This window comes from Apis laboriosa, unplaced genomic scaffold (genome assembly GCF_014066325.1).
Source record: "Apis laboriosa isolate Shangri-la unplaced genomic scaffold, ASM1406632v1 scaffold5_cov152, whole genome shotgun sequence".
Lineage (NCBI taxonomy): Eukaryota > Metazoa > Arthropoda > Insecta > Hymenoptera > Apidae > Apis > Apis laboriosa.
The window spans coordinates 3,319,915-3,333,629 of record NW_025223857.1 but is presented as its reverse complement, the minus strand read 5'-3'; the positions used below and the strand labels follow the sequence as shown (position 1 = coordinate 3,333,629).

The 13,715-nt window shown below is 33.5% G+C and overlaps 3 protein-coding genes and 1 long non-coding RNA gene across 6 annotated transcripts in view; 1 reads left to right on the top strand and 3 right to left on the bottom strand.

Annotated features, from left to right (window-relative positions):
- Positions 1–14: 14 nt before the first annotated feature.
- Positions 15–1,104, bottom strand: LOC122718253. The gene is made up of 3 exons (XR_006347344.1): positions 1,028–1,104; positions 753–932; positions 15–188 (listed from the first exon to the last, which is right to left on the bottom strand). It is a non-coding gene; the product is annotated as an uncharacterized LOC122718253 (long non-coding RNA).
- A 1,815-nt stretch (positions 1,105–2,919) lies between these two features.
- Positions 2,920–5,051, bottom strand: LOC122718295 (prolactin regulatory element-binding protein). Its single transcript, XM_043943196.1, has 4 exons — positions 4,697–5,051; positions 4,219–4,598; positions 3,464–4,158; positions 2,920–3,364 (listed from the first exon to the last, which is right to left on the bottom strand). Exons 1-4 carry the CDS (start codon positions 4,832–4,834, stop codon positions 3,279–3,281), a joined length of 1,299 nt encoding a protein of 432 aa, XP_043799131.1. The 5' UTR covers positions 4,835–5,051; the 3' UTR covers positions 2,920–3,278.
- Positions 5,052–5,115: 64 nt separating this feature from the next.
- Positions 5,116–7,241, top strand: LOC122718294 (NADH dehydrogenase [ubiquinone] flavoprotein 1, mitochondrial). 2 transcript variants are annotated; one of them, XM_043943195.1, is made up of 7 exons: positions 5,116–5,222; positions 5,405–5,472; positions 5,569–6,237; positions 6,330–6,562; positions 6,633–6,836; positions 6,920–7,108; positions 7,209–7,241. In XM_043943195.1, the coding sequence occupies exons 1-6, from the start codon at positions 5,174–5,176 to the stop codon at positions 7,104–7,106; spliced, it is 1,410 nt and encodes a 469-aa protein (XP_043799130.1). In that variant the 5' UTR covers positions 5,116–5,173; the 3' UTR covers positions 7,107–7,108; positions 7,209–7,241. The 2 variants fall into 2 exon arrangements, with proteins under 2 accessions (XP_043799130.1, XP_043799129.1); XM_043943194.1 differs by having other exon boundaries at positions 5,118–5,222; positions 6,920–7,235.
- A 3,765-nt stretch (positions 7,242–11,006) lies between these two features.
- LOC122717934 (RNA pseudouridylate synthase domain-containing protein 2) overlaps positions 11,007–13,715 on the bottom strand; it is a 173,625-nt gene continuing 170,916 nt past the window's right edge. For both annotated transcript variants that reach the window (XM_043942476.1, XM_043942477.1), the window contains 2 exons: positions 12,372–12,548; positions 11,007–12,067 (listed from right to left, as the gene is read on the bottom strand). In XM_043942476.1, coding sequence (XP_043798411.1) covers positions 11,261–12,067; positions 12,372–12,548 — 984 coding nt within the window. In that variant the 3' untranslated portion in view covers positions 11,007–11,260. The remainder of the gene's footprint in view (positions 12,068–12,371; positions 12,549–13,715) is intronic.

The window sequence follows — 13,715 nt, the reverse complement described above, 5'->3', positions numbered from 1 at the left end:
AGAGAACGAAGGGATTTATTTCCTCTTTGTTATGGAGGAACGAGTTCTTCGTGTAAGTTTATTCAACTTGTACATAACCACCGTATCCTTGCCCTTCTCTGATCCCTCGTCCCTTTCTTCTGCGGCGCGTAGTGCGTATTGATTCATCGATCGTTGAGGCGCCGTGTTCACTTGGTTAACGTTTAGCACTTAAGAAAGAATAATTAAGTGAGAGTAATTAAGTATGTAATTCTTAGAGTCCCTATTAAAGTATTTCACAATAAACGTTGTACTAAGAAACTAAAAATTTCTTTTTTTTTTATTTTTATCGCCTATTTGATACACGAAACACTTTTATATATGTGTGAAAATAATTTTTTAATCACGTGAGAAGTTTTATTGACATAAATAATAATACATGTATTCTTACTCTTCTTAAGAAATAATTTTTATGGTAAAATAAGTAAATTTAGTAAAAAAAAAAAAAAAAAAAAATGGATAAAGTAAATTTCACCTTTTTCAGCGATTAATTTAATATTAAATTTAATATTAAACTACTGCAAAAAATAAATGAAAAGAAGAAATCAACTTTCGAGATTCAATGTGCAAAAGTCAGTTTCGAAAATTTTTAGATAACAGTTAATCTCGAAATAGAATCGAGTGAAAGACGATTTAGTTGTCGGACATGACACATTCTCGATAGCCTTGAAAATCGTCGATAGACGCCAACGTTAAGATTGTAAAATGTCATTAATAATTCGTCCTTTCCTCACCTGCACAGAAGCCCGAGGATATCTTTCGATTTCGGAAGCATTCCTTTTCGATCACGAGTCGTCATTTAAAAAAACAATTCCTTGCACTTTCTTTGATTGGCAATCTTTCGATATTTTTCCCATAAGAATTTTATTCTGCTTTCCCATAAGAATTTCTCAATTGCCGAATACATCGTACATCTTAACAACAATAAGAATCTCAATTTTTGCATATCCGATAGATATTTCAAATATATTTTTATTTTTTAAATTTATATTTTATAATAGTAACATACCTAATATCAGCGTGAAGTTTTTGAGAATCTACTAGTGACGATACAGACAAGAATAATAAGTGAGAGAAGGATAGAGATATGATTAAAATATGAAAATCAACGCCATCTTCAGAGTGCCGCAAATGAAACACATATAAAAAAGGAGAACAAGTAGAAGAAAAAGGATAGAAATAGAATAAGAATTAACTATTAACTCCATCTCTTGAATGTTAATGATATTTTTTCGAAAGTATGGTAAAGTAGAATAAGAATTTAGAGCGCCATTTTCTGACTAATTTTAAAAAGATAATCTAGTCGATAGATGGCAATGATCTTTAATTCTTAGTTTTTTATTCTAATTTTGAAAAAGAGAAAAAAAATGATCTAATTTACTTTTTAAAAAGAAATAAAAAATATATTTTAGATAATTGGTTTAAGAATAAAATATTACAAGTTATCAAATTAAAAATAAGTAAATATTATTTTTAATTCTAAAAAGAAAGTATAATATATAAATAACGTGTATAAAATGTATGTATATTTTTAGATAATAAAGACTTTATATTTGTTTTGTATATAATAAATTTTGTTAAAGTAAAGTTATATGTATAAGATATATAAATAAAAGTATATACATTTTTTTTATATATTTTTGCATTCTTTAAAAATATGACAGCTGAGATAAATATGAAACAGGTAAATATGTTAAATTCTATAATTAGTATTAAGTAAAATGGTGAAAAAATGTTATTTTGAAAATAATATCTAAAAAAATAAATACAATAATAATAAAGATAAATTCAAAAAGTAAGTACATTAAATTCCAAAAAAAAATTCAAGTATGACAAATTTCAACAATGATATCAAATTCTTAAAATTTCTTACAAATAATATCAAATTCTTTTTTGAATACTTTCTACATTTTCGGAATCTAGACTTAAAATTTTCTTTTGCAAAGAAAAATTTGTTTCTTTATTTAATTATAAAAACTTTCGAAAATTTGTAAAAATTTTAAGCTTCGATCTTGAGGAAGAGAAATAGAATTTTCTTTTGTTAAAAAAAAATAATGATTTATCTATTTATATTTTTTGTATTGTTAGTTTTGATTTTGAAAGAAATTCTTGGAAATAATATCAAATTTCTGAAATTTTTTAAATTCTTATAGCTTAGACTTTATATTATGTGAATATAACCTAAAAATGTTTCGCAAAAATTTTTCAATATATTCAAGAATAAAAAATTTATTTATCTTTTGGTTATAACTTGTTAATTAATTTTTATAATTGTTATTTTATTAAATATTTTTCAACGGTATTATTCTCTAAAAATATTTATCATTCTTATATTTTTACAATTGATAGAAATGGAAATATAAATTTTATTTAAAAAATAATTTATTTTATATGTTTATTCTATGTGTTAAAACATTTAAATATATAGATAAATTAGAAAAGGATATAAAAATATATTAAATGTTTCATCTTTAATTTAACAAAGTATATTTTGCCCATGAATTTTTATATTATGGCATCATTTTTCATGAATGGAAAATCATAGTTTTCCATAAAATGCATTATAAAACTGATAAAACTTTATGTGACAAGTGCATGCTATTTATACATGATAAGTTTCACTTATTCTAATTTTTAGTTTTAAGATAAGGCTTAAAACTTTAAAATCACGATTTGTATATTATTCAAAGAAAGTAATAAAAAAAAAAAAAAAAAAAAAAATGAAATAAAATTATATAATATAATATATAACATTTTACATTTCAACATCTACATTTAACTGTACATGTAAATAATATACAGATATAATTTACATAAATGCAATAAAAAATGAGAAAAATTTGTATTTCCTATATAAACAAAAAAATCATACAAATTGATCTTCAAGAAACTATTTGTGAATCTAAGCAAAAACTTATTTAGGAACATTTATTTACAATTATTAATAAGTCAAAACTTATTTTAGTAAAGTAGTTATTTCACAGTAATTCTTCATTTGTTTTAATTTTAAAAAAATGAAGATTCAATTATATGATTAACGTTACACGTTAATTGTTTGATATCGAACAAATTCTAAACAATAGTCTTATATCTATTGTCACAAAAATCGTGCATTCGTGTTTGAAAATTCGAACAAATTATTGCACTTTTTCTTTCATATTATCTGTAAAATTTGTAATATAAGAAATGTCTGAGAGTTCGACGACATTAAAAAATCCTAGAAAAAATATTTGACAGTATTAAATATATATTCTTTCACGTCATATTCCAAGATAACTGCAAAAGATGAATGCTCCACATATACTGAAAATAATCAGTATAATGACAAACCAGAATGGTAGTGTGTCTGTAACAAAGCAGTTACAAATATTATTCTTTTTGCGCGAGATCTTTAATATTGATAAAATAACATAAAACCATATTAAAAAATTATTTATTTACTTACGCCTAAATGGTATACTATGTATGCAAATTTTGTTATCCACAGAAATGCTAACAACTGCAGTTTCAGTGTTACTAGCAATAGTAGGGCCATCTAATTTAGTTGGTAAGAATTCTAGGCCAGTTACAAACATACTATGTGCACCAGGTACATGCAAAGCTCTCCTCAAACTGAATGCAATATATATATCCACACTACCAGAAAACATGGTTCCAACTGCTACAAACTTCCCATCGTCCGAAACAGCCAAAGCAGATAGAGTTTCTTTATAGGGTATTGCTTTGACAATATTTCCAGAATTCACATCCCACATTTGTAAAAAGCTAGTATTCTTTCCAATTACAGCATTAGAAAGCATAAAAAGTTGAATTTTTGATTTTTCTTCCTCCAATTTTCTAAATCTGCACCTTTTATACATATATTTTAGTCCATTTGGAGGTGACCAAGTAAGGTCTTTGAACTTTGAACCATTGTTTACATTCCACACAAATGCTTTGCCATCCTTCGCTACACTTGCAATTAATGTACTATCTGGACAGAAATCTATATCATCAATTTCTTTTAAATGTGCATCCAGATCATTTAATTTATATAATTGTGGAAATTTCCATAATCTTATATGACCATCTGTGCCACCAGTAGCCATGAATTTTCCATTTGAACTAATTCTAACAATCCTCTGAAGTGGTTCTACCTCACTGTAAAATTCTTTGTTAAAATAATTATTGTAAGAGATTTTTTTATAAAAAATAACCTACCTAAAATCTGTTTGTACACTGTCTAATGGTTTTACTATCAATTGAAGTCTTTTACTTTTAATATTTGAATTGTCATCCTTAATTTCTTCTATCCTTTCTTCAGGAACATAAGTTTCTTCTCCTTTATCCATATTCTTTCTTTGTCTAATACTTTCCTTAGTATTATCACTAGTTGATTTAATAACCTCTCCATTTTTCACAGTCACTACTTTACTACTTACATTGTAAAGTTGACAGTGACTTTCCTGACCAGCTGCAATCCAAATTTTCTTTTCATTATTGTAAGTTGTACAGTTCATAACAACGCTGGGACCTGTTTCATGTCTGGTCACTTCCTCCGCAATAAATTGAGATCCGTTGTGAGACAATTCAAATATTTCCTATCATGAAAGTAAATCAATTAAGAAGTTTATATATTAATCTCTTTTTCTAATTAAAATATTTAAATCTCATAAAAAAAAAAAAGAAAAATTCTTACAAATCCATTGGCAACTCCAGTTTTTGAAGAACCACCACCACCACCAACCAGAATATGCCTTCCTGTTAACATCTGCAGGGTGTACAAAGGAAAATTTACCTTGGCCAATAGGACACAATTATTCCTTCTAGAAGTCATATTTCTAAAAATTGCTACACCACTACGAATATTTTCACTTTTGTTAGTGTTGTTTAGACAAATGACTATTGATAGCCAAGGATCATGACTAGGCTATATAAATTGGATCCCGACAAGTTTTCTCAAGGAGTACATATACAATAAATATTAGTGTACATATATTAGATATGCATATCCAACACAAGTTTTTCTCGAAAACAGACGACAAAACAGTAATGAACACGTATTCAGTTCCATGCTAATAGTTTACTTTCCAAATGTGCCACAAGATGACTATAGTATGATTTTCTAGATACTTAAGTCGATATCGTGTACTTCACCGAATTTGCAAACGGCAAAATGGCTGGTGCCATTGTACGTTGTTTTCAAGTCCCGAGAAGACAATTGGGTAAGTTATTTTAAGATGTTATTTTGTTTCATTTTGAATCATATTCAAGATGTTTGTGACATTTAAACTTACACAGTGTATAGAATGTTGATGTGTCGATGTTTTTCATACTTGAAAAAAATTTAAACATTTCAAACGTAAAAACGAGGTTATATAATTAAAATAATTCATTTGATTTTAAGGTTTTCTTGGATCGTCGTTGAGCAGTCAGCAACAAAGAACATTTGCCGATGCCGCGCCAGAAGGAAAAGTATGATTTAATATATCTTTTTTAATAACTCGTTATATTTTATAATATCTTGACATAAAACAGTATCAATGTTATTTTTTTTTTTTTTTTTTTTAGAAAAGAGGTGGTCCTCTGGCTGATCAAGATCGCATCTTTACAAATTTATATGGCAGACATGATTGGAGGTTAAAAGGTGCTCTGAAAAGAGGAGATTGGTATAAAACTAAGGAAATCATAGAAAAAGGTGCAGACTGGATTATCAATGAAATCAAAGTATCCGGTTTGAGAGGACGTGGAGGTGCAGGATTTCCATCTGGCATGAAATGGTCTTTTATGAACAAACCCTCTGATGGAAGACCAAAATATCTGGTAGTTAATGGTGATGAGGGTGAACCTGGCACTTGTAAAGATCGTGAAATCCTTCGTCATGATCCACATAAACTTGTGGAAGGTTGCTTAATTGCTGGTCGTGCAATGGGAGCATGTGCTGCATATATTTATATTCGTGGTGAATTCTATAATGAAGCATCAAATATGCAAGTTGCCATTGCAGAAGCTTATCAAGCTGGTTTAATTGGAAAAAATGCCTGTGATTCTGGTTATGATTTTGACATCTTTGTACAGAGAGGAGCAGGTGCATACATTTGTGGAGAAGAAACTGCTCTGATTGAATCTATTGAAGGAAAACAAGGAAAACCTAGATTAAAGCCTCCTTTTCCAGCTGATGTTGGATTATTTGGATGCCCCACCACTGTTACCAATGTTGAAACTGTTGCAGTAGCTCCTGTATGTATTCGATTTTGATATATTCTTAGCATTATTAGAAAATACATATATATATAAAATTTTAATTCTAAAATTAAAACTTCGACATATAGACTATTTGCAGACGAGGCGGAGCGTGGTTTGCGTCATTTGGTCGTCCACGTAATCATGGTACAAAATTATTTAATATCTCGGGGCACGTGAACAATCCCTGCACCGTGGAAGAAGAAATGTCCATTCCTTTAAAAGAACTCATTGAAAGACATGCTGGTGGAGTAATTGGTGGATGGGATAATTTATTAGGTGTAATTCCCGGTGGATCTTCCACTCCCGTTATTCCGAAAAGGTATTTAATTATATTTATTAATTAATTATAGAGTTTAACAACTTTCAATTCAAAATTAATGATTTTGTAGTGTATGCGATACAGTGTTGTTGGATTTCGACGATCTTGTCAGAGTACAAACCTCTTTTGGTACTGCAGCTGTAATTGTAATGAACAAACAGACCGATATTATTAAAGCTATCGCGCGTTTGATCAGTTTTTATAAGCACGAATCGTGTGGTCAATGTACTCCGTGTCGCGAAGGAATAAGTTGGATGTATAAAATAATGAAAAGGTATGCAACTTCTACTTATTTTTATTTTATATTGAAGTAATTAAACTATAGATTTGAAAATAGTGGAATAAATTTGTGTTTAGATTTGTTCAGGGACAAGCAGAAATACATGAAATAGATATGCTTTGGGAGTTGACCAAACAGATTGAAATGCACACTATCTGTGCTTTGGCGGATGGTGCGGCGTGGCCAGTTCAAGGATTAATCAGGCATTTTAGACCGGAAATAGAAGCACGTATTACACAACACAAACAAGCTATATCAAATTAAAGGTATAGAGATTAGAAGCCATTGAACGTTCCAATAATTGTCAAACAAATGACTGAACAAAGTGTAGATATATTTATACTTGTAAGATATATTTATTTACAGTGTATGTAAGATGAATCAAGGTGCAGTGTAGTTTCTTCTCTAATTTCTTATGTAATTCTGCTGGACTTTGTTTCTCTTTTAATGGTCCGGTAAATAAAAATGATAGAAAAACGTAATTTGTCTGTATTAATGTAGAAGCAGACAGAAATCATTTTTAAGATAATTTAAATTCTTTTTATATCCGAAAAGTCTAATGCAAAAAAAAAATAATTCCATAATACGTATAATCGTAAAGAATTCGAAGAAGAATTTCTAATGGAAACTAAACATTTTCAACAATACCTTTATAACACAAAAGGATATCGAGTAATTAAATTAAAATTAAAATAAAAAAATACTTGAAGAGAATTGCATTTTATTTCAACGATATCGAAATTCAAGAAAGTAACAGCTTCAAGCTTCGTTCGAAATAATATCGTTACAAGTGATCTCATTCGTTCTCATTGAGAATCTAACAAGTTATAGCAAGTATCAAATTATAATGTAACGTGATAAAATTAATAATTATTCGTTTCTATAAGTTTTTAACAAAATATACAGAATGGTTCAATTGTAATATTTATTAAGATTAATAATTTTCGATTTTTTTTTTTTTTAATGAATTCAGAATGATAATATTAAAAATGATTGAATCATTCTGTATATTTCAAATGATCATATTTAATATTTTCTTTTTGCGTCAAAATATGTATATATTCTTTATAAATTGAATATTTTCAGAAAGCAAAATATTTAATATTTTTAAATACATTTTATATCGAAAAAAATCAAAGAATGCGCGTAGAAGAGGGAGAACCGTTGCGAGACGAGATAAAAATCGAAAAATAAAAAGGACATTGGCACACGACGTGGTATACCGAACGATACGTTGCATTTATTCGTTCATTATACAAGAAAAAAGTTTTCTAGCACTAATGTTTCCGCTGACTACGGATACAGATAATAATGTCGCTCGGATTACGGTACAATGTGCGTATACAATATACAATATATATATATGTATATACATACAAAAGCGCTCGCTCGATTTACAGACCGATATCTTTTTCTCTCTCACATATTCTCACTCATTCTCTCTTGTTCTTTCGCTCTCTCTCTCTCTCTTTCTCTCTTTCCTTTTGTGTCTCAAAATCGGGACTGTCTTTTGAAATTCCTCATTTTTCCCCTTTATTCTTCTATATTTTTTATTTCTCTTCCTTTTTGTCTTCCTTTCATTCAATATATCATCGAGAATTAATTCTTTCTTCTTTTTATTTTACTTAAATAAAATTAAGCTAGCCGTTATAATATCGGGATAGCTTGTTTTTTTTATTTTTTAAAATTTTTTTTTTATTTTTTATTTTTTTATTTTTTTTTTTATTTCATCTTTCTTTGCAAGCTATTCCGGTGAGTTAGTAAGCGCACACACTGTCTTTTATGATAGGTCCGTTGTTACGTTATCTTCCTCCTATCTCTATCTATCTAAAATCTCTGTTTCATTGATTTTTGTTTTGCCTCTTGCTCACGAGAATCTGGGGAGGTGAATTGAATGAGAATTTTTATATATATATATATCTCTTTTTTTTTAATATCTTCTCATTCGGTTTCATCCTTTTTTGATTAATTTATTTTTAATAGCTGGCGATTATTACAAAGCTTTCGTATAAAAGATGGTTTTTGTTCCCTTCTTGACGATGTCAGCGATTGAACTTCCAGTAGTAAATCATGTTCCCTGAAGAGGAATCGACTTCATAATTTTATTGAACTTTCTCCAAGAGAACGTAATTTACAAGATTAAGTTTCAAGGATACAATCCTTAAAAATCACATATCTTATAACCCCTAAAAATTCACTTCAAAATATCCATTCTATATGCATTATTCAATGAACCAAAGATATCAAAAAAAAAAAATCAGATGATAATTCAACTTAAAAAAAAAAAAAAAAATCAACCAAAAATTGCTTTGTAAAAAAGTTCACAATATATATTCCAACAAAAAGACAACAAGTCTTTCAGAAAAAAAAAAAAAAAGAATGAATATAATTAATCTTCATTTTTAATCTCATCAACAAAAAAGACTCAATATAAATCATACAAAGATATACAAAAGAATAAGATGAAAGATTAAGTAAAAAAAAGCTTTATCTTTGGCTCATCGATATTATTCTTCCAGATGACCAGAAGATCCCGAAGATCACATTTTCATCACCTCTCCCGGACCTCTCCTGAGCACGCGATTAAAAGCTTATGTATAGCCCCGCTAGAGGAAACAAACGTGACTCGTAGCAAAATAATGTACGACGTTAATCTCGTTATTTCACTCGCTCGATTGTACTTGTTGCAAGTCCTGCCATTTTGGACGCGGTCTTTTTCGACGCGCGGAAACAAGGTACACGTACACGATATGATTTGAAATAAGTATCTCTCTTTTTCTCTTTTTCTCATTCTCTCTCACTCTCTCTTTCTTTCTCTCGCTCTCTCGCTCTCTCTCTCTCTCTCACACACACGCGTATCGTTATCTTTCAGGCGTATACAATCACGCTCTCTCGTTCTCGTTCGCCGGACACGCGCTCGCGCTCTTTGGCATGATCGTTGGCTATATCTTTCTAGCAAGATCACGCTTATTGTTGGAGACCTGTGCTGCTGGACCTGCGCCACTATTTAGTTTCCCGTATATATAATCAGCCATAAAAATAGACACGTCTCTATTGCAGTTTGCTACGTCAGCCCCCGTCTGCGCGGCTCTCGAGGATGAATTATTGAATAATTCTCAGTCGTGATCTTGTCTTTCTTTTCTTTTTTTATTTTTACTCGTTCGCATCGCTTCGAACGTTTCGTAAAAGAATAAATGGATGGATGATGATTATAGATGATGATTTCGAAAGTAAGGTAGAATGATAGAAAATAAAATAGAAATTGAATTTTTTGATGATAATGATCTAAGTATAAGTTGAGTAAATGATGGTTTATTTAGATTAGGGGGCGATGTTTTCATGTTTGAGTAATTTGATCAAGAAATACAAACGGTTTTTGAGCGTGGAGAGTGAAAATTAAGGGAATAGAAATAGTTTGCTTTTAAGAATACTCCCCTTATACAGTTTTACACATAATTCAAACTGTTTCGTTGTTAACTCTCTCGATTGATCAATGAGAATGAAATTGTTTGTTATTCTACAGAAAGAATTAAAAATGAAAGAAAAGAAACGTTTACTCGACTTAATTTGATCCAAAATAAAAAGCCGAACAAATTGATAAAAAGAAAAGGACTCGATTTGTTCGAAGCAAAAATTTCTCTGTTCGCAGTTGGTAATAACAGAAAAGACCGCCGATTTTTCTCGTCCCTATCCGCGTCATAAATCAAGAACATGAACGATAACGATCCATCCCGGTTCCCACGGTTGACAGTTGCATCAATCTTCTCTCGTGCTCGTGGCAGTGACTGTTCGACCGACCCGTTTACAGAACCGGTCAGGATCGTTTCATCGATCCGTACCAGGCTGAAGCTCCCTTCTTCTTCTTCTTCTTTCCTCTGCATCCTGAAATCATCATCCCTTCCATGCAACGTAATCGAAAAACTATAATCCATCGATTAACCTGACCACGCGCTCCCTTAATCGTCGTTTATCCTTGATCTATCTACACGAGTGCGGGCGATCCAAAATACTGCAAAATCTCTCACGCAAACTTTAGATCTATCTCGAGTCGGTTAACGTATTTTGATCGATCTTCCTCGTTTATCGTCTTACGATGTCATACCTCGAATGAACCTGCCACTCGTCCTACAATCATCTCTACAGATCGATTACCGACAGATTCATCATATATATATATTCAAACAGCCTCGAATGTCTGCGCAGACCAGGCGTGACCACGGACCACTCCCGAAGGAGAGGACCAACGTCTAGGTCTCCTGAATTTATTCGCGAGTCCAGCGACCACCTGGTCACAGGGATGGGTACATGTACGATGGTCGAGATCGCTCGATGGCGGATGGAAGGCACGGGGTAAGGATATCAAAAAGGGGCGTCGAAGGGTGATGACGGCTCGTCTCGATGCTCTCGGCGGACCTCGACTATCGTTCCTCCTCGGTCCAGTCGCTGGCCGCCCAGGCGGGTAGCGGCGTCTCGTACTCCCAGCCTGGGCCGCAATAGCGCCACGCGTGCAGATACATGACCAGGTCGGATGGTTTCGGGTCTCTGTACTTCACTTTGCACTCGTAGCAGTGCGGATCTACTGTCATCTTGTCGTTCGTGAAACTGGAGTCGGGCGGCTCAGATCCCGTCTGCGTGCCGACCGTCACCTTCAACGATTGCTCCTGTTGCTGCTGCTGTTGCTGCTGCTGTTGCTGCTGCTGCTGCTGCTGCTGCTGCTGCTGCTGCTGCTCCTCCTCGGCCAGGCCGGGCGTCGAGGAGGGCGACGAGCCATCCTTGTCGTTGTTCAACGAGACTCGATCCTCCATGTCCAGCTTCGGCTTGAACAGACTCATCTCCGAGTCCCCGTCCATCCCTAGCCAATTCTCCGCGTTGTGGATGCTGATCAGATCCCTGACCAACTCCTGATCCGTCTTCCCGATGTTCCCACCCTTCCCCTTCTCCGGCCCGAACACCACGTGGTTGTAGAGAGGATCGTTCACCACCGGGTAACCGAGGTACTGAAGGTGGACGCGGATCTGGTGCATCCTGCCGGTCTGAGGCTTGCAAAGGACCACCGACGACTTGCCGTTGTAGCTGAGCCGCTTGAAACGCGTCACGCAGTCCTTCCCCTTCTCCGAGACCTTGCACACGCCGATCTTGTAAGACACCACCTCGATCGGCTCCGAGCAAACCACCTCTTCCTCGGGGAACTCACCTTCCACTCGACACACGTACTGCTTGTGAACCTGGAACCATGGATTTGGGATTAATTTGAGTGCAATTTGAAATCATCCTTTTGGGAAATTATACCACGCATCGAGGGATTTATTTTAAAATTTTTAAACGATACATTAAGTATCCCGATTTCTCTTTTCCCAATCTCGATATATTCCACGTAAAATCTTCCATGTAAAGAATGAAAAGATCCTCTCTCTATTTCTCCAATCCGATCTTCGACGTTTCCCAATATCCTCGCCGCCTTTTTTCTCTCGGCAAGAAAAAGAAAAAAAATCTATCTCCAATTTCCCTCGAAACGATTACGAAACGAACCTGTCTGTTTCTTATTTGGTGCTCCATCTGCCTCGCCTTCTTCGGCGTTCTACCGAAAAGGAGAATACCGCTGGTCAGTCTGTCGAGCCTGTGTATCGTCCTCAGGTTCTTCAGGTTGTACTCCTTGGCGAGAATGAAGACGACCGTGTTGTGCCGGTATCGTCCGCACGGGTGCACCTGCAATCCCAACATCCGAGATTTATTTGCCGAGAAAACACGGGCTCCGTGAAAGCGGGGAGAGGGGGGCGGGGGAGGATGATCAGAGAGAAGAGAGATTGTGCAATTTGGTCGGATTCTGTTCGGTTAAAAATATCGAATCGGCGTGCGCGAAACGAGAAAAGCGGGCAAGGATTATTGTATTATTGTGTTTGCGGAAGAACTGGATTCCTGGAAGTACATCATGGTGGATCTATTTTTATTGTTTCACGTCCCGTTTTGCCTTTAAATTCCAAAGGTGAAATCTGTTTCTCTTTAGATCCTTCCTATTTTTAAAAAATTTTCCCCTTTCAATTAACAGATACAGAAAATTTTTCTCTTCGATATATCTTATATAAATTCTAAGGCTTGTTATCTTGGGTATAAAATCGATGTATTTCCATCGACCATCGTTTCGACAAAGTTTGCCCGTCAAATTAAAAAAAAAAACGATTTTCATCGAACTCCATCGAGCAAACTAACGTAATGTTACTACTACGGTGAGCAAACAATAAAGAACGGCGGTGAAAACGGTGATGGCGTTCGATCGAAATTCGAGGACGATCCCACGACGCCATTACGGTATCGCTGATGGCCAGCGCAAACGTTTCGACCGCACGACACCGTGTGCACGTGAATGTATACGCACGTGCAAACACGCGACGACCCATTTTCCCCTGTTGCCAATTTTCAAGAGAGGGGAAAAAAAGCGATCGACAAAAGGGAATGTGGATTCGATGGCAATGTGGACATGGTATTCGATCTCGAATAGTCACCAGAAGAGCGCTCTAATGAGAAGAATACTTCCAATTGTTGGAAGGATTGGATCTCAATTGATCCGTTTTTGTTAATTCTTTTGAATTCGTAACTTTTTATACAGACAGAGACCCCGTTGATGATAATTTTTCCTGATAGAAGAAATTTCGATGATTATTATATATATATAGAGAGAGAGTTATAATAATAATCTTTCTTAGTCGGACAAGAAAAATTGTTTCCATTGGAAGATTTATAGATTACTAACCTAAGAGTTAAAGCTCAATACCACCAACTGTAAGATTTCAATGCCGACGTAAGCCAATGTAATTCCACAGGTTACGGCTCGACTAACAAAAGAACAAAGGATTACACGATCGCTTCGATCTTTGT

Bases quoted from the DNA above. Each gene is read 5' to 3' on its own strand.
- LOC122718294 (XM_043943195.1), top strand. From the start codon at position 5,174: ATGGCTGGTGCCATTGTACGTTGTTTTCAAGTCCCGAGAAGACAATTG. The intron at 6,238-6,329 runs GTATGTATTCGA...TTCGACATATAG, and splicing joins AAACTGTTGCAGTAGCTCCT to ACTATTTGCAGACGAGGCGG. The intron at 6,837-6,919 runs GTATGCAACTTC...ATTTGTGTTTAG, and splicing joins ATGTATAAAATAATGAAAAG to ATTTGTTCAGGGACAAGCAG.
- LOC122718295 (XM_043943196.1), bottom strand. From the start codon at position 4,834: ATGACTTCTAGAAGGAATAATTGTGTCCTATTGGCCAAGGTAAATTTT. The intron at 4,159-4,218 runs GTAGGTTATTTT...AGAATTTTACAG, and splicing joins AGTGTACAAACAGATTTTAG to TGAGGTAGAACCACTTCAGA. The intron at 3,365-3,463 runs GTAAGTAAATAA...GCTTTGTTACAG, and splicing joins ACATAGTATACCATTTAGGC to ACACACTACCATTCTGGTTT.